Raw genomic sequence first — 21,246 nt, 5'->3', positions numbered from 1 at the left:
GCACCTGCGGCAAAGCAACCTTGAGATACTTGTTGCGTTCACTGAGGGTTTTTCCTCCAGTCTAAATTCTTGCTTGTGTTCTACCTTGCTTTGGACAAAAGCTTCTGATAAATTAAGATGGAGAATTGTCGAAAAGCAAAAATACATTCAGCTAAACATGTCAAGATTTCACTCAAACTACAAAGAAAAATGGAAACTATAAAAACTCAAGAAATGCTGTGAGTCTTTCAGTCCAAACTTAAAAAACCAGGGGACGAAGTGTTAAAGAGACAAAGGTTTCAGTGACAGGAGGGGAGAGAGGCTAAGGAACTAACTTGTCCTTGTCAGGTTATCAAAGCAGAGCAGAAAACAGCCTGCAGCATGGTCTAGCAGACACGCTCAGCAAAGTGTTCCCAAGATCCCATTACAATAGATTCCTTCATTGTTCGCACAGACAGCGTACGGTGAATCGTCAAAGCTACAGAACCGTTTACAGTAAATGTCACATTAAATCTGATTTCACACACATTCTTTCATCATTTATCACACTACTACTTAGTGCTGGGCGATATGCCTGAACAATGTATCACGATGTGTGTTTCATATTGATTTGAATTATTGATTATTTTTTTTTAACGTATAGAAAATTAGGACCAGAAGAAAAAAGGACAACTTTAAATACTTTATCTTAAAGGAGACATATCATGCCTTTAAATCCTTCCTTTTCTACATATAAATCATACAGTTGTGGTCTATATAAAGTGGAACTGCAATGCTTGGGTCTGAATTCCTCATTATTATAGCTCCACCCCTTTTCTGCTGTGCTTCTGAGAGCAACTCGTTTTGGTGCGGCCTCTTTAAATGCAAATGAGACACTTCATACCCCGCCCCCTCTCCAGGTTGCAGAGGTGACACTCGGTTCAACTCCACCCTGTTCGGCCATTTTTGTAGTTTGATAGAAGAGATACGATTATCTAGCGGCGCAGAAACGTTTTATTCACACGTTATTTACAAAATGTCAACAACAGAAGACTTGTCCATCCAGCCTTACATGTTCGAGCCAGAGTCGAACCCGGTGGAGCGAGATGAAAATGAAGATGATGAACCTGCAGAACCCTAACAAGTGAGCTAACATAAGCACCGAGCTAACGCTAGCACCAAGATAACGTCACGAAATGCATTTTAATACAGTCTTTTCGGAGACAAAAACAGCAAAATGAAATGACTAATGAAAACTTTAGACTTAAATTAAATCACGTAGGCCATATCATCAAGAATCTAAAACAAGCACACAGCGCTAACATATGAAGACGGTGCAACTGCTAATGCTAACAAAACAAGGACAGGGACACCTTATCACACTTTTTAGCGTTATTTACAGCTTACCGAAGTGCTCTGTTCATCGTCTCCAAAGATAGAAGGAATTGCGTGCTCGTTTCACGCAAATATACAACAAAATGCATTTAAGGGCTAAAAAAGTGGATTTAGCATGATATGTCCCCTTTAAAATTGGGCCCCAACATGTCACAGAAATGCCTCGCATTTACACAGTATTTTTCACCAAAAAACAGGTGACTGAAAGTCCAGAAAGTGTGACAAATAGTTTAATATGTCAAATTCCACACATAATCACGCAGCACATCTCGCGCTACATGTTATGGTTAAACTAGTGATCAAGTTATCCTGTGATTGAAAATGAAAGCAGAGCTTCATCTGAAGCTTGTTGTTAATCTGTTGTGATGAACAAGTGGTTCAGATTATTATAACTGTACCAGAGCCTCTTCACATTTGAATACGAAGACAAGTTTAGCTGCTGGTGTGCTAGCTGGTGATTATTTCACCTGGTAACAAGTCTTGACAGAAGCATCTACAACCACATGGCTGCGTGGGATGTCTTGCAAAACGTGATGAGAGGGATTTGCTGGTTGCATATAATTAAATGTTTCACTGATAATGTTTAAAAACTATATCACATATTTCTATGATATTTTTCCCATGAAACGGGTAGCTGAGGGTTTAGCAGTGTGGCTAACGGACATGTTAAGCTCACACAAACATCCATACGCTTGTCCACTTCACTGCTTCCATCTGCATATGAACCATTTGTTTCCTTATTTATACAAACTTTACTTGTTCTACCGTCAGATCTGTGAATTCGATTGAAATGCCCTAAGTTTGGCAAAATGAATGGAAGTAGAATTCACTTTCCTGATCCACTTTACACTTTGTAAATTCACAACTTTCAGGTGAAACCAAGCCTAGAAACTTGCCTGTGTGAACATGCCTTTACTCTAACGTACCTACCTGCTACTGTCCAGTGAATTTTCTGTTTTAATTTTTTCCAATTACTGCTATTCATGCCAGTTTGAACAATAAAACTTGGCACCAAAATATCTATTCAGTAACAAATGGCCCATAAGTAATACAGCATGTGAAAATATCTCAGATGAGAGACTTTAGAAAAGATATTTTGGAAGTGAATTGTGGCAGGAGTGACATGATTCCTGTCATCTGTCATAAAAGCTCCACAGCACAAAGAGCGTCCCTCGCCACACAGACAAGAACTAAAAAAAGGATGTCAGTCATTGGTTACTACAATACTCGCCATTACAATAGTTGTCACCACAACTCAAAGGCCCGGATCTCAGTATTTTATTTTTCTCTTTCTAACCCAAGACTTTCTAACTTTTGTGATTGGTAACAGCTACTAAATAAGCTGTTATGAAAGTTATTTTTGTTGTTTACTCAGAAGTTCCGCACTTATTGTGTGGATGGGTGATGTAGACAGGCGAATACATGCTGGCATGGATGGATAAAGATTAGGGCTTACTGGTTAGTGCAGCCCTCGTAATGTAGGCCAATGTCAGCAGTGCAGCGTAAATCTGCTTTATCTGCCCGTGCTGGGCACTGGAAGCTGCCCCGGGGACTAGGACACACAACCTCCTACCGGTTCACATCAGTTCATGGAAAAGATGTCAGTGATCGTCTCATTTTAGAACGCACATCCAATGTTTCACATTCAACAATGTTCAAAGTTTAATTTTGGGTGCAATAGAATTATCACCAAAGAAATCGAACAAGTGTCTGAATGAACTAAATCATGCTGTTTGGACATTAGGGGACCAATACATTCAAAACCAAGGCCGTAAGACGTATTTGACAATTGAGAAAATGTAAATAAATGACCAGAATCTGCCTTCATAGAACAGAAATCAACACTAGCTGAGTAAGATAAAGTCAAACAGACCTGTGTGAATGTATGTGGTTACTAATAGTTTATCTATGGCTTCACAGAGTGACTCATGACATTTGTTGAGTTGTTCTTTCCCTGCTTGTACAGGACTGTTGCAGATTTCTCCCTGTTTCCTGTGGCATCTTTCCAGCAATCCTGTTCTTACATTTGCCTCGGGCTTTTGAGCAGCTAGAGGTCCTCATAGAAGTTCTCACAGATTCTGCAATTTCAATCTTCACAGTTTGTAAAACTCGCAGCCAGCAGGCCTGGATGTTTCAGATATGATTCAAAGGACTGGGGCTTGCAAGGCGTCTGATTTTTTCATGACACCATTGCACAGGTAGACTCATCAGTCTGTAACACACATCATATTCCAGAGGCAAGGCAGCCTCGACCATCTGGATGAGGCTAACAAGGATGGTGAAGTCTTAAGATGTGACATCAAACCACAGAAACAAAGATGCATAATGAAGTAATGGTACCCAGGCCACGCATGGCCCAATTACATCCACTGAATGATCTCCTTTTATTAGCACCAGATAACAGGGAGGGAACAGCAGCTGGATCTTTAAAGAGAAGGCAGCTAGTGAAAGAAACAAAGCACATCCATTTAGGTCACTTCTAGAAATGGCTTTAAATAAAAACATCCTGAACTCCTTCAAACTAGAATCAGTTATTTTGCTGTCACATACTGTAGCACTAGTTGCTACAGTCTCTTATCCTGCCAGGGTTCCAGCTTATAAAATAGACTGTGCATCAAACCTTGAGCAAGTCATCAGTTCAACACAGCTTCACTTCTATTGTCAGTTTGGAACTAACAGAGATACAACTGGGAGTGTAAATAACACAGTTGGTTAAAAAAAATAAAGCAGAGAACTAGTAAAGCATTGAAGGTGCTTTTATGACGGTATTGTATCTAAAAACTTCTACTATCAGCTTGGGATGCAACCTTGTGTACTAAATTTCAGAGCCAATATATTTATTTCTTTTTTTGGGGGTTTGCCAGCCCTGGGTTTTGTTCTTTCATGCAGGATGTATGAATGACTAATAAAGAACCTTGGATTGTGTGGAAAGTCTTGCAACTTTTATGATGGTATTGTATCTAGAAGGTGCGTCCACCTCTAAAAACCACAGATTCACTTCAACTATCAGTTTGGGATGAAACCTAATGTACTAAATGTGTTGGAACCAACATAGATAAATAACACAAATGTTTTAAATAAATAAATCAGGTCAGAACTAGTAAACCACTGAATTATTCTTTGACTAATACCTAACATGTATTTTTATACTTTTTTATCTTAATCTGCTATGGATATCGGATATTGGTCTATCAGAGACAAAAAAAAAAAAAAAAAAAAAAAAAAAAAGAGTTTCGAATTACATCACATACATCTAAAATATTCAGCATATGCACTTGTATTCAATTGAAACCAAGAAGTTTGGTTTCATTTCAATACAATTGTTTGGTGATAACGGCAGCTTTTATAACTGAGGCCACTGACCAAGGCATCAAAGGCTGTAGGGGGTGCAAGGAATGGTGTTAACTACTTGATATAATAAAAGAGCAGGTAGGTTTTAAACAATAAAAGACACAATGACTAACAACAAAACAGATACCAAAAGTTATAGGGAGTGGAAGGAAAGGTGGTAACTACTTGATATATAAAAACTTAAGAGCAGGTAGGTGATAAAATGATAACTAAATAAAAAAAAACAGACAGACAAACTGTGACACAGATGGACACAAACACATTTAATATTTGTGCTTATTGTCATTTAGTTTTTTACTTGAGCTATCAATCATCACTATAGTCAAGTGTAACTAAACCCCAAACCATCTTTTTTTCAGCTGAATACATATTTAATGAGAAAGATGCCATGGAAGGAGAATCCGTGTATCATTCGTTCATTCGTTTTTTGTTATGTAACAAGAACATGAAAACCGGGAAAAAAAAAAAACACTCATTTGATATTTGTTTCCAAAACCAAAATGAAAAAACGGAAAATGCCTTGTTTTTAAAATTCAAGCTCTTTTGCTTACGTATAGAAAACGAAAAACGAACACTTTTATTAATTTTCTCCATTACCGATTTGCCAAAGTCCGTGACCCGGAAGTGTATTCTCATCCGACGCTAACGGCTATGCTAACAGCAGTTCGGCATGACAAGATCGCCGCTTCCAAATGTGCATCCGAAATGTGTCCTTTTCGCTTTAGCTGGTGTTGGGCACAGAACCTTCTCACGGACATTTCGGAGAATTTAGAGACTCCTAAGTGTTGCAGAGCTAAAGATATCTCGGAATGTGTAACGCTTCCCTTCCGGGTCACGGACCTCGCCAAATCGGTAATGGAGAAAACGAATAAAGGTGTTTTTTGTTTTCTGTACCGAAGCAAAAAAGCTGGAATTTGAAAAACAAGGCGTTTTCCATTTTGGTTTTAGAAACAGATCAAATAATGAGTGTTCTTTTTGTTATATAATGAAAAAACGAATGAACAAATGATACACGGATTAAGGAGCCTCGTGCCCAGGGTGTAGTTGGAATTGGCCCTCCTGGACGCCCTGGAAGTCACGCTCAGCGCTGAGGGCCCTGAGTCAAACGTAGTAGGAGTGGAGTAGAGTAGCTTCATTGGGAGAAGCAGTGTCAAGGCAGTGGACCACCCTCGCTTTGACACTGCTTCTGTATTTATGCCTACAGACGCAAGAGCCTCCAGCGGCTCAATTCTGACTCTACCACCAAGAGAGGCTCTGGAGGACCAGACGTATTCACTGATACCAGGCACGGCCCCATTCCAGCGCTGAATGAGAAGTTATTGTGTGTCACAAATAGGGAACTGAAGTCGAGTCCCCATGACGTCACATTACAGAACAAGCCGAAGCCGATTTCACATTCGAAACGCAGCACAGGCTTGGAAATGTGGGCTTTATTTTCATTTTTCTCTTGTACTACAAATATTTTACAATATACGTCATATCAAAATGATCGTTGGGTTTTTTATTTTCTATTAAAATGAACTTGTTTTATCATGTCACTAGGACTTTAAGAAGATTGGTTTGTTGCACTCCAACATTTCCCACCAGGGGGGTGCGACACACACTTTGAGAAGCACTTAACTACAGTAATCACACAGTGAATGATAACACAGGGCCACGTACACCCTTCCTCACTATGATTGCAGCATATCACTAAGATATTTATTTGTTGTGTGTTGGGTTTCGATCGTCCACGCAGTACGTCTGAATGATTAATAAAGAACCTTGAATTGTGTAGAAAATGTTGCAACTTTTATGACGGTGTAGTATCTAGAAGGTGCTTCCAACTTTAAAAACAAGACACTTTCTTATCTGGTATGCTATTACAGTAAAATCGAAACTCTCTTTGCCTTCATGTACCGGTACATGTATCGTAGGCAGAACAATAAAATACAGTGGTAAAACAAAATAAGAATCTAGTCTTAGCAGAGACACATAAAAAAGCCATTGACACAAAGTCCAGCTGCTGCTTCGTTATAGTCATACAGTCATAAATGCACTTTATGACTGTATGTTAGTACACTACTACATTACAAGGAACCAAAGCAGTTCCCATTACATCCCTTCATCTTTCACACAGTGCAAGCAAAATCTTCAAAGTCACAAACATGAAAAAACCGTTTACGTTTACAGCCATTAGTCATTGTCGCGTTGAACCTGTTTTCATACCCAATAATTCATCATTTACCACACTGTTCGTTCCAACTTTTAAAAATGTTCCAAATCCTGCAGAAAACTTTGTTTTATTTTGTATACCATGTAGTGTTCTACGAGTAAGTAGAGCTGTCAGTTATGGCCAAATGAGTAAGCGTTTGAAGGTTGGATGTACAAAGAGGTGTACACTCTCTGTAGTGTTATAAGGGGCTATATTTGCGGGTGCAAAGAAAAATAGCGTGTGTGATTTCCCTGGTTTCATTCTATGGGACATGAACATGATAAATGTGTTTGTAATGTATGTTTTTTTCACATGTGTATTTTTGTATCTTTCTGTTGTCTTTAGTGTGATTCTGGAATCATTTTGTGTATTTTTTGAATAAAAATAAACCCAGTTTTTTTGTATAAAAATAAATGTTTTAACCGGAAGTAGCACGCTCAATACCGAGAAGATGCCGTCATCTTAAAATTAAAATGAACATTTTGAACATTGGTAATTGGAAGCCATTGACAAAGTTTCAGGTCGAACAGATACAGCGGGGAGATATTTGCCAAGCGCGCACACACACAGAACATTCTTGCTTTTATAGGTAGATGAGACATTTTTTGTTAGTTACAATTTATTTTTTTAACATGAGTGGAGGAGGCCAGAGTAATGATTTTAATGCATGGCATTACATTTTACAATACTATTTATCTACTTATTTTGTTGTTTTTTTAGCACAGTTGTTTTCAGTTTCGTCTTAGTGACCTTATTGGCATGAAAAGGGAGGGTACCGTAAGTGGGCGAAGAAAGCTAGATTTTACATTAGTGAAGCACCGAATATTCGGCCGTCGAATATATTTGGCCAAATATTGCAAAAAAAGCAACATTCGGCCTTCGGTTTAGTGAGTTAAAAACAAGGCCGAATAGTAGCGTGCGACACAATGACAAAATCACTGCACGTTGTTTAATTGGGAGTCAGAAAAGTGTGTGTGCTTTGCTGCAGAAACTGCTCCTCCTTTCCGCACAACACAGGCAGACTGTCTCCGTTCCGCTTACAGCTCTCTGTCATCCGTCACCGCATAAAAGTTGGAAAAAGTCCAATTCCACAATCGAGTCTTTTGTTAGCGCTGTGAGCCACGAATCCGTAAACACACAATCGTTTCCTCCTTACACTACATTGGGTGATGCTGCATAAACTGGTGTAGCATTAGCACAGAGTGCTAACAGCTCATGTGTGTAAAACATGGGTCTGTGGCTCCAAGCAGTGACTCCCAACACGATCGGCAGCAGAAAAAGGAGTGCAGTTTGCATTTACATCTATAATAAATAATATCTATTATACTTTATTGTCAAACAGCAGTGTTGTTTCAGCTGTTAGATCGTTGCAGAGGGAGGAGCTCACATTATAGGTGACGTCACCTGCCAACGTGGGCAAATTCCAACTGTCCCGTTTAAAGCTGACTTTTTACTAAATGTGGAATAACAAGGAAGGGAGGAAACAGAACTTTTTACACTCTGTCCCTCTGAATGAGGCTAAAGGATATATATCACTGTATCAAAACCATTAGAAAGTGATTTTTTTCATCATACCTTCCCTTTAATGCACTTTAGCTTTTTTTTTGGAATGCATGTTTTGTTTTATTTGAAAGGCTAATATAAATGAAAAACTTTGTTGTGCTTTTTATGAACGGCAAAAGCTACTGGAATATTTAAAAAATGTCAGAATATTCAATAAACATTTACTTTCTTTAAAAAACATGTCTAAAAATGTATTCTAGGCTATTTATGCACTATTTTAAAAAAGAGTGAAAAACTTTTATATTTTATTCGGCTTCGACCTCAAATTTTGATTTCGGTGCATCTCTAATATACATACAAAAGATGATCACAAAATATTCTGAATCTCCCAAAACATAATAATAGTGTTCGGTATCTGGGCGGTGGTGGAATAACGGTTAAGGAAGCAGGCTTGTAATTGGAGGGTTAAAGGTTCAAATCCAACCTGGGCTCATCATAGAGGCCGTTACCCTTACATTTTTACAACAAAATACAACAAGTTTTACGACTTGATCAATCTATGATCAAACAGCAACACTACTTCATACTCAAATACATTTGTCTTCACCAGAAAAAAGTGGTTTTGGGCTTAGCTCCTCTCTAATCATTCTGGCAAAAAGAGAAATGGAAACGCACAGTGAAAGAGCTGAGTCAGTAAGGAAGCATCAATTTGGATGCAGCTGTGCAACGATTGGTCCTGGAAAAACTACTCTGTGCCAAATCAATCACATCCAGTCATTATCATATGAACTTAACACACATATGGGATCACTGCAGCAGCACCAACTGGGAGTAGAGACTGAGAAGTCTGGGAACCAGTGCTCTATCACATGCACCTAAACAGGTATAAACAAACATCCTGAATGGTTGAATACAGACCCCTCCAGCACACAGAAACTAGAGTATGTCAACTTGATTATTAATCCCTAATCTTAATATTATTAACACATCAATACAAAATTAAGGTTTATAGCAGGTAGGGTTGCATCGATTATGGCCAAAATGATCACGATTATTTTGATCAATATTGTAATAGTGATTATTTATCATGTTAGTTCCCTTAACAGCATTTATTTTGCATTACTTTAAAAAAAAAAAAAAAACAATAAATGAACAGTACAGTGCAAAATAAATTAAATAAAAATTGTACCAAAAACAAGAAACTAACCCAAGAATTTAAAATGTACTAAGGGTAAACTGAATAATTACACTATTGCAGTACTTTCATGAAATGCAACACATTTGAAACAAGCTTAGCTCTCATTAATCCACCAAACAACTCAAAGCTGCCGCTGACTAATGGTTGAGAACGTGCCTGATTTGATATGTAGCAGAGTACACATTTTAAATGTCAATTGCTGACGATCAGGTTAATTTCATCATGATCGCAATTAAAATGTGATTAATTGTGCAGCCCTCTATCACAGCAGGGGCCACACAAATGTGATTGTTTCTGATCCGAGGGCCACATGATCAACATCCATGTATTTAGAATAATGACCAATCAGTAATACAGGGAAAATGTGGTTTTTGATGTTTTGTCAATTTTTTGTCATTTTGTGTGTTTTTGGAGTCTGTTTTGTGTGTGTGTGTGTGTGTGTTGTAGTTTTCTGCATTTTTGTTGTTGATTTGTGCATTTTTGGGGTCACTTTGTATTTCTGTTTTGTCCGTTTGTGTGTCTGTCGAGCTATTCTGTAACTGTTGTTGTTTAATGTGTTTTTGTTGTCATTTTATCTGTCTGTTGTCCTTTTATGTGTTGAGTCACTTTGTACCCTTTTGTGCATTTTGCTGCCGATTTGTGTCTTTTGGGAGTTATTCTGTGTATTATGTTGGGCTTCATATTCCTTCCAACTTCTTGAATTCAAATTTTGGAGGATTTGCTTTGGGGACCACAAAAAATTAGACAGAGGGCCACATGTGGCACCCGGGCCGCCAGCTGCCTATCTATGTCTGGTTTATAGCTATCCAGTGATATGCAGACACTATGGACTGGAGATAGGTGTGCAGGGGGGAGTTATTGCTGTCAAACGACAGCCCACCCAGGGTGAAGAAGGATATTACGGTTCCAGTGGCTGATACAACACGGAAAAAAATCCAGGCCTCCTCGACAGAACCCCCAACCAAAAATGTCCCCACGCTGCGTATAATGCTACAGCTGCACAGTGGACACACTTCATACTGCGGAGCTGCAAATCATGCCGATTAAGCACTCCGGCCTCCAATTTGTGTTTGTTTTTTTAAGTGCAAACACTGATTTACGCATCAGGCTTCACTCTGCTGGTCTAACTTTAGGCCAAAGAAAAGCTCTGCTGAAGGAGACACGAAACAAACTGGCAGGCCTGGAGCCACAGGATGTCTGAAAATACGCAAGGCTCACCGCACGGCGTCTGAATGCACAACAGGAAGACGCAGACTTTGAGACGATAGTGAGATGAGAGTGAAACTCTGTGTCGTCTTATAATTGTCCTGTGCACACTGGTGGTGCCCTATCCACAGGTCCTCATGCTGGGAGTCATCCAACACTTGCTCCATCCACCCCCTGCACCCCTAACAGGGTTAACAGTTAGTGAAGATGGTTGAACCTAAACTACAATGCAGCAAAAAGTTCCACGTAAAAATACAGTAGAACGTTTGCAGTGTTACTATATTAGGACCACCACAAAGCCAACGCTCTAGACGAGTTAAGAGTGAAACCAGAACAACTGAGACAAGCAGGAGGGAAGAGATTGTGTGGGAGAAGAAGAGGTTGCTGAACACGAGCATGTCGAGGCATTTCTGACTCTGGACTTCCTGTGTTATCAGTCAAACATGTGCCGTTTGACTAATCTAAGACACAGACAGAGGGAGGGAGGGAGTGAGAAAGCACTGGAGGGTCATTGTCCTGTTCAGCGTGTTGGAACACTCCCCAGCACAGCCTTTCTCACACTTTTCAGAGCTAAATGAGAGTAGTCAAAGCTGTGTGGGGAAACCCCCACAGGCCACACCGACAGGAAATGACGCCCAGCAGAGCAGATAGTACGGTACTTTGAAAATGAAAGCCTTTTCTGTGTCAGCGTTAGAAGAACCTTCCAAATATGTCCACCAGTGTCCTTTGGTCAACACGACACTTCAAAGTAAATGTATCCAGCTGTTGGGTGTCACATCTGTGGTTAAAATGATAACCACGATTATTTTCATCAATATTGTAATCATGATTATAATCACAATTATTTATCAAATTAGCAAAAATCTGTGTTTTTATTGCACTACTTTTAAACAAACAAGATGTGTACAGTTTACAGTGCAATGTTTAGCTTTAAAATGGAATTATGATTTTTAAAAAAAACTTGAAAAAATGAACACAAGAATTTACTGCGATGAACTGTCCAGGGTGTACCCCCACCTAACGCACTATATAGAGCTGGAGATAAGCACCAGCAGACCCCCGTGACCCTGAAAAAGAAGGAACAAGTGGGTCAGAAAATGGATAAATGTACCAAAGGCTAAATAATACTACATAAATACACTTTTACAGAGTGCAGCAGAGCCTGTATTTTAAACGTAAATATTGCAGAAGATTTGGTTAATTTAATCGTGGCAACCAAAATCATGATCACGATTACAATTCTATTAATTGTACAGCCCTACATGAGAGTTAAACAACTTAAAAAAAATTTAAAATTAGCCTGACTGATATGGAATTTTTAGGGCAGAAGCTGACGCCAATTTTGGGGTTTTTCAAGTATTGGCCGATATACTGAGACTTGAATAGTGTCCGTTCATGTGTCATATCTTGACCAAAATGGCGGCTCTCCATAGTTTATGTCTGCAAGGTATAAAATAGTTCAAACAAGTCCTTTTATGTGTTTTTTTTTTATTAAAAAAAGTGCACATATTTTCTTAATTGGTAATAAATTGAACCATTTTTTGTTATGTACATTTCCAATACCTGTACTCTTTACCTACAACACGGTGTTGCTTTGTAAATAATAACTGTACATATTTATCCTCATAATGTCGCCTGTTTGAACTGTATGACCTGCCCTTGCACTAAAATCTTTATTCTATTGTGCAAGTCACGAAACGAACATTCAGATGTTATCAATGTATGAACAAATGCTATGTTATGTAAGTATGTAGACTCAACTTTTAAAATTTTGTATATGTTTTATAACTGTTGTTGGCATTATACATCTTGCCCAGGGACAACATTTGAAAACTAGTTTTGCAGCCAATACTGACACATTTACAGAAATGTGCATTAATGTGTACTGTCCCTGTCAAATAAACTAATAAATAAATAAACAACGACAGTGCTTTAACTCATCTCTATCTACTCCTATTCCTTTCCTTCCTCTTCTGTAAAAACTGTGTGGTGAGGGTTCATGAAGGGCAAAATGTTTAAAACAAATGAGCAAAAGAGAATTAGGTAAAGATAAATAAAAAGGTATAATATTTTACAAATTGAAATATTACAGACTAACAATTGGAAGTTTTGCTGTGAATTACATTTAATGTTTATCTTCTCTCCTTGTGCAGTTTTCCCCTTTTTTTCTTCTTTAAACACCACCAACGTGATAACTTTGTCGTGTAAGAACCGAGCCACTCCACAATGACTGTGTCCAGAAAACTCGCTCTGAAGGAGTAGAAAAGGCTTGAACGACTTCAGCTTTAAGAAAACCTTGTGTTTAACCAAGTGCTTTGTCAGATTAAAAGTATTAGAAATATGCTGTGTTTATGTCCGGCATGGAAAATCCACTCCTTCAGTCACAAGGATGCCTTTAGGTTCCAAAAATATAGCACCGTTTGATTTTTTTGTGAACTGGTACCCAGTAGTACCAAAGGAATATGGTCAGTTGTACCTATAAAAGTACTGAGAACCAGTGCCCATCCCTATAGATCAGTCGACAGGTTGATGAGGAAACATCAGTGCAGACGAAAAAAAAAAAAAATAGTTGGTTTACAACATCACTGGTTGCGACATTGACCTTTGCAGAGGGAAGTGAAACACTGCTACGTGCGTAATGTACTGGCACTGAGCCAGAAACCAGAATGTGTGTGTTCGTGGGAAACCTTGCTCATCATGGACTTTTCTCCAAAAATTTAAAGAGTGTATTTGTATGTTTCTGGTCCCTCTACATCACATCAGAGCTGCTCCAGACAGAAACGAGCTGTAAGCCGAGTCAGGGTGAAGTTACTGGGCTTCCAACCAGAACGGACAAGGTCATACATTGCGTGCAGTGGACTAAGCCCTTATTCTCTACTTAGGTCACAGTTACCTAGGAGAGGAGGGGTCCTCTGGCTGTTGGAGGAGTTTGTACCTCCACAATGATGTAGACACTGTGTATTTTACACTGTAGTAAAGGTTCAGCAAAAAGGATTTGCACATACACCAATAAACATGTCATCATCATAAAGGGATCTGAAACTTTTGGTGTGAATACTGCACTAGCAAAAAGCTGGTGGCTCTCTGACCAGCTGAACTAGTCTTGGCTGGAAAAGAGAACGTTTGATCAGCTCAGTGTCGGAGACGTACGCTCTGCTAGGTCGCCTGCTGCTCGCAAAACGTGCACAGATGAAAAGCTTTTTACACAGCAAGGCTTTTACCATGGCGACAGAATTAAAATAACCGTTTTGGTGCTTCTATATATAGCAGCACTTTTTTTGTCAAGCTCCTGCTCTTGTGTTTGCGAGCCCGTTTCTTCTTCCACTGCAGCTCTTAGTCATTACAGCAGGACATGGCTACAGTGGCAACAAACATCTTCAGCACTTAATGAGAGGGATGACAGCCCTGGAGCTCAACCTGTGGTTTCCTGTGACGAGACGGACGCTCAGAACCAGAGCCACTCCTCACAGTAGGAAGCACACTGACCTGGTAGAGAGGTTACATGTAATGGAACTAACGTCTGCTTTCTCTGGAAGGAACATATGAGGGCTATGATGTAGGAGAGCATGAATAAGTGAAAGGATTCATCTGAAAGGCAGTTTTTAAAGGAGCAACACAGTAAAAGTGTAAATGAACCACGAGTGTTATTTACCAGAGGTAAAAGTAATGGATTACAAGTACTCACGTTACTGTAATTGAGTTGCTTTAATGGATAGTACTTGTAATTTTTTGAGTATATTTCTAAATCAGTAATTTTACTTGTACTTAAGGACGTTTTGAAAGAAGTAATTATATATATTTCTACACGCAACTGTTACTGAGTAAATGATCAACAGATATTGTGAACTTACAAAAAAATTAAATGACTAGACAATAATCAAATCCATCACATCATAGCTGTAATGCACCACACCAGAACTGCAATAAATACAGGTTATTTTCTGACTTTTAGAGTTCATAAATGTAGCTATACTTAGATTTTTTTTATTATTGAATTTATTGGTGTAGTTTTATTTTTAAAAAAAACTATTGTACATTTTGACAAAGCTTTTATGTCATACAGATGCCTTTGTGGAAAATAAAACAAGTTCCAATTGTGCAAGATTTGGTCTCTTCCTTTTTCAGTTCATACATGAGATGCTTACTGTATGTAAGGGAACAGTGGCAAGATGTATTACCAAAATTATAAAGTGAAAGTCACTATTTTATTGAGCTACTTTTTACTTGTACTTGAGTACAATTTCAATCAAGTAGCAGTACTTCTACTTGAGTACGATGTATCAGTATTCTTTACACCTCTGTTAGTCACAGATGTTTATTGCTGTTGATGTTTTTGCTCAGCTCTTATGCGTGGATATGATCACTTCCTTATTTAAATGAAAATGAAAAAGTTGATCAGATAAAAAGAGAAGGAAAAGAACCGTACAGCAGGACACGCTGTGGATTTAGGATGACTGGAATCTACATCAGTTATTGTGCACTGGTCGTCTTGGTGAATGACAGATGGTTCAGCAAGCCTGAAAATATGAAGGAAAAACTCCACACTGTGTGACAGGCCATGAAAATACAGGTTTAGGGAGTATCGTGACCGTGGGATCACCTCTCAGATTGGATCATTCACATGCTGAGATTTGGTTCCAGATACAAGGCTCCACATTAACTCCCAAAGGTCAGTCACGTACCATGTCGGGCGTTTCGCTGAGCTAATCGAACTATACAGTAAATCACTTTGGCTAAACATTTCATGAATAGTTTAACTACATTCAGTCATCATTGATTATACAACGTGTACGGTTTTGTCAATTTCTTCTAAGCACAACTGTCTTAGGAAAACACAAAGAATGTCATGTAATTGATAAAATAATAGAACAAAACAGGATTAAATATCATCTACTTTTTTTGTACTTCAGTTCTCAACAAAACAACTACAGTAACAATCACAAATCTCTTGAAATAACAAAATTATCCTGATTAGATAAAACTTTTGAAACGATACAGAGGTCAGGAAATCTAAAATAAATGAAAAAGCATCAACATATTTACCAAAGTAAAGATGAAATTACATAGTCATTTATTGATTCATTTTTCATTGTCAATCTCGCTGTGTTCCAGGAAGTATTTAAATAACTCATCTTTACTGTAATAAATGCAACTGTTACAGTGACACCAGTCTGATCTGAATGTGCAGATACACTAACCTGTTGTCTGACAATGATTTACAGACAAAACTCGTATCATAAGGAGAAAAATAGGCCAGTGGTTCTCGTCCTTTTCAGGCCGTGACCCCAAAATTAAAGGTTGTCTGAAGTCAGCAAAATGATGGTCCATTGTTCTATGAATCTGTGATAACCACATTTATTTATTCATCTGAATAATATCCACTGTTATACAGGAAGTGTGTTATTATTTGTGTCATAGTATATAGTCATCTTAAAGATGTAAATCTTGGTTTTAATCAAAAATAAAATGAGTTAAAAGTGACCAAAAATGGTGGAAAAGATGGTGAAATTAGATTTTTTTTTTTTTTTTTTTAAAAACAGTGAAATTAGGTACAAGTTGTTCATTAGAGTGGCCAAATGAATATTGAATATTGGAACAAGTAGTAGAAACAATTCGTTTAAACTGGAAATTAATGGGCATGACAAACTGTAAATGTTATTAAATTGGTAAAAATAAGCATGAAAAGTGACAATAATGGGTCAACACATACAACATTATGTAAAAATGCGGTGGAAAGGGTTTATAAGTGCTCAAAATGTCTTAAAAGTGGAAAAAATGTGCAGAAAAAGCATCAAAATTTGATGAAAAAGTTGCAAAAATTTAATTAATGTAGCAAAAAATGCATTAAAAGGAACAAAAATATGACAAGAAAAAGCCATTGAAACAGGTGAAAATATGGCAAGTTTGGTGTAGTTGCCAAAAATGGTAAAAAAAAAAAAAAAATGCAAAAATGAGTTCAAAAATTGTTCAAAAATTATTATTTGTTTGTTGAAGACATCTGGCGACATACTGGCTAGCTGTATTTAATCAAAGCAGCTTTAAACCATTATCAAAACATCGACCTGTGAAGTTAAGGTGAATATTTCCCATTTAGAAGAAAACCAGGTTGAACTTATACATGAATGCACTGAGTGTAACTGACCAGACAAAATGAAATCTTTCACGTTCACAGAATGTTCCTCTTTCACGTGCTCGTCACTTCACTGGGGCACCACCACATTACTGTGTCCTTTACATTAACATCAAAGGCGTCTGATTCATGTGAACACTGGTCATAGTGGAAGTTTGGCAGGAATCTAAACCTACTGATGCATAAATATTAATATTATGGAACGACAAACATGAATTTAGCATTTTAGAAAATATCTGCAGGGCCTCATTTTACTCAGGTTTAGGGTGTACTGTTATTTTGAGGTTACTGTAACTGTTATTATGACTTCCTGTCATTATTAGCAATAATTACCAACATGTCCCATCATGAAAGTGCAACCAGTTCCACTAGTTGATGGATGAATAAAAGTACTGACTGTGATACAGAATGACCCGACTGCTCAACACTTAATTACATTACATCCGTTCCAACAACTGTGAGTATCACGTACAGTACAATAGCTGTGTAATGTATGCAGAAGGTCATACCTTTAGTTAGGGATGGGTATGTTTGTTTTTCTCACAATGGTGATACACCATATAAAACTCTATTGCTTTCCCCAATAAGATCCGGCCAGAGAGAAAGTTCTGGGTCAAATTCACTGGTGCAAAATGCCAAACAGGCACATTTATTATATTTACAGCCAGTAGTTTCAACATATATCATCATGTGCTCATTTTGTATTTTTCTTTCATTAGGGATAGAATGTGTGTTAATTCTGTAGTGTGACATCTTTTATAACAAGGCCTAGATTGGAGTCAAACTACATTCTAAACTGACATAATTACAATTGACGTTTACATTTTTAATAATCAATTATTTAAATTAGGGATGTCCCGATACAACTTTTTCATTTCCGATATGAGACAGATATTGCAGCCTCGCATATCGGCCGATACCAATATTGATCTAATGTCAGCATGAATCATAAATACTTTATTTTTACTTTTTTCTCTTTTCTTTAATAAAACAAATAATAATTACTTATTTTGTCGTGTGGAATGTTAAAAAAGACTTGATCAAGTGATGTTACTAAAACAGAGAACAACAGAAGGAATGAGAAAAACTGTACCATTTATTATTAACCAATTGGTTACATCATTTTTTACCTCCAACATAATAGCTACAGTATTCTACTATTGAATAAAATTAATAAATAAAAAATAATTGAAGAAAAAAAAAAATCCGAGAATTTGACCGATATCTATATCGGATCGGAACGCCTTAATTTAATTGAGAAATTACACAAAATACTGTAAAAAGGAAAAAGAACATTATAGGATATTTTAAAAGCACTGCTGCTGCTGATTTAGTGTATTATATATCATAAAATATTGGATATAGCTCTTTTTTGTTGTTTTAGCAAGTAAGAGGAAAATGCGTCTCCCGTGTCTGAACGAAAACCCTATATTTTTAATTAATTACACATTTAGTCACACTGAGAAAAAAATGCATCGATTAAAGAAGCATCAATAATTGATTAATAATCAAATCACAGTCTCTAATCATTATAGAAAAGAAATCAGGTGATTCCCTATTAGAACCACAGTTATTATATAATCATCATCATAATGACACAAACATTCACACTGTCTCTACACCATAGACTGTTTATGGTCAATACAAACTGCTTTTGCTGACCTGAGGGGGCAGCACCATGGAAAAACCATAAAAAACAACAACAACGACAACGGAGGGTAGATAGAGTTAGCACTCAGCATGTTGAATGGTACCCTTCAACCAACACCCCATAATATTAACTACACTGTCTTATGTTGGTTAGAACCAGAAGCCAAATCCACATTAGAGCTACAGTCCACTGGAAACCAGTGTTAACCTGAGTAAATCCCACATTGTTGCTGATGGAAAAATTACAATTTCATGTCACACAACAGCTAATTTACTGGAATGCCAAAACATTTTTTGCAGCTTTATCTTTTTTTAAACATGATAACACAGCCCCTCTATCTAATGTTAACAGGCATCGCTCTGCCTGAAGAAGTTACTGTGAGAATGTTTACTCTAAGATAAGCGTTCTCTGACAGTGTAGGGCTTCTACCAACATCAACATCATAGGGCTGGGCGATATCGTCAGAGACTCAAATCTCAATATTTTTATCAAAATTGAGATATGATATAAATAAAGATATATTTAATTCAAATTAAGTCTTACCAGAAAGAGAATTCATGGTAAATTTGCTGATACAAAATGTCAAACAGGCACATTTATTAACAAACAGCTGCACAATATGTTCCACTTCAGGTGTTTTCTCCACTAAGGGACAGCATGTGTGAGTGAGTTCTGTAGTGTCTGGTTTATGGGAAGGTCTGTGTTAGGATGCACTCAGTTATCCAGCTAACTGTGATTTTAATGCTGTTCTGAAATGTAGCAAAAGCAGTGACTCCTAAAACAGATTATTTGATAATTAAGAAAATGTCTTTAAATATGTATATATCAGTATCTTTTATTCTTTATATATTTTTTTTTTAATTATTATTATGCTCTGTTTTTGTGGTGGCCTAGTGGTTAAGGATACTGGGATTGGGGTTGCCGGTTCAAATCTCACCCAGGCCATCGCTGTGGGATGTTGAGCAAGTCCCTAAACTGCTCCCCAGGCCCCACAACGTGGCTGCCCACTGCTCCTCAGGGATGGGTCACATGCAGAGGACAAATTTGTATATGTGTAAAAACACATATGCCAATAAATAAAGGCAAAAGCCCAGATTTAATCTTTCATTTAATCTTCATTGTACTATTTTTCGGGTGTCTTTTGTGTTTTCTGTGTGTTGCCTTCTGTAATCTTTTTTATTGAGCTGTCATGACATTAAATTTCCCCACTGTGGTATTAATAAAGATACTCTATTCTAAATAATATAATATATATATATATATATATATATGTCGTTATAGGCGATATTGTAATTTTCCATATCGCCAAAACAGAAAACTCGATATATCTTGACTCTAGATATATCGCCCAGCCCTAGTTCATCATGATGTGGAGTCTATCCAGTGCTAATAAAACGAATGATGATGATGTGCCAATGGAAGTGGAACATATCAAAGCTAATAATGTTAGTTTCAAAAGACCACCGAACGTGATTTACCACTGACAATTCATAAGCTAACAAAAGATATAGTGTTGCTTTGTTTCTATGACGACACATTACACTCTAAAGCTTTACACCTTTGATTACCCAATAAATACACCAAATATCTGTGTCATTTTATCTATTAGATATCCATTATCAAGTTGATACAAACAGCCTCCAGTTTTTTCTACAGAAGCTGCAATAAACTTTTATCTTTTCCAATATTAGCTGCAGCTGTAAAGTATATAGTACTCACCTCATAAGACCACACACATTGGACCTTGGCAAATCTCCTGACACAGCGCCCAACCTCCACATCTTCGTGGGTTGTGTACATCTCCTGTAAACACTGGCGGATGTGAGGCACCATCCTCTTGAGGACCTCACGGCTCATTATGACCCCTGGCCCCCCCATGCAGAAGTTCTCCCCAGGTTCTAAGGCCAGTTTGCCAAGCTCGTCGCGAGCCCCCATCCCCGTTTGGCCCAGAAAAATAGCCTCGCTGCTGTTGAGGCTGCGCAGGAAGTTCTCCAGCTTCTCACTCTTGATGTAGACGTCGTCGTCCGCCCTCATGAACCACTCGTACTTTTCCAAGTAGTGATCATGCATGTACTTGAGCATCATGAAAGACTTCTTCTGGGGGGGATACGAGTCGTCCACATTCCTCAGAGCCACGATGGGGATGGGGATGAAGGTGTCCGAGCCCTCACTGGAGAAAAACTTCACTTGGCCAGGAATTGTTTGTGCCCACGTCCTAAGAACGCAAAAACAAGATAGAAAGCAATCAATGAAAGAAACCACACCAAAGAGAAGGTGTGTAGTAAAACACACTGTATTGAGATTCATATTATAACCTTAACAGTGTTTCTACTACCCATGACACACTGAGATATGACTATTACACAGTGGCTTTAAACTGTGTAAGTCGTACAAAATGAGTAAGGCAAAACAAAACTTGTATAGCATTTTTTTTTTTTTTACATGAGACAATTTAATGCGGTTTAAATGTTCAAATCTGCAATATTTAGAAAATATTAAATTGAGCTTCAAAATGTATAAGAAAAAAAAAAACATTGAAGAGAGTTTTAAATATACAAAAAAAATAATCTCCCTCTCAGTCTAAAGTTAAAAATGTTCACGTGATGCTGACTTCAGCCGTACAGCAGTTTGTTCCACTTCTTTGCAGCATAACAACTAAA

The 21,246-nt window shown here is 37.7% G+C and overlaps 1 protein-coding gene across 1 annotated transcript in view; it reads right to left on the bottom strand.

Annotated features, from left to right (window-relative positions):
- chsy1 (chondroitin sulfate synthase 1) overlaps positions 1–21,246 on the bottom strand; it is a 79,055-nt gene that overhangs the window by 45,439 nt on the left and 12,370 nt on the right. The window contains exon 2 of the mRNA XM_028477267.1: positions 20,306–20,801. Coding sequence (XP_028333068.1) covers positions 20,306–20,801 — 496 coding nt within the window. The remainder of the gene's footprint in view (positions 1–20,305; positions 20,802–21,246) is intronic.

The sequence above is a fragment of the Gouania willdenowi genome, chromosome 3 (assembly GCF_900634775.1).
Source record: "Gouania willdenowi chromosome 3, fGouWil2.1, whole genome shotgun sequence".
Lineage (NCBI taxonomy): Eukaryota > Metazoa > Chordata > Actinopteri > Blenniiformes > Gobiesocidae > Gouania > Gouania willdenowi.
This window is presented reverse-complemented; position numbering and strand designations above follow the sequence as displayed.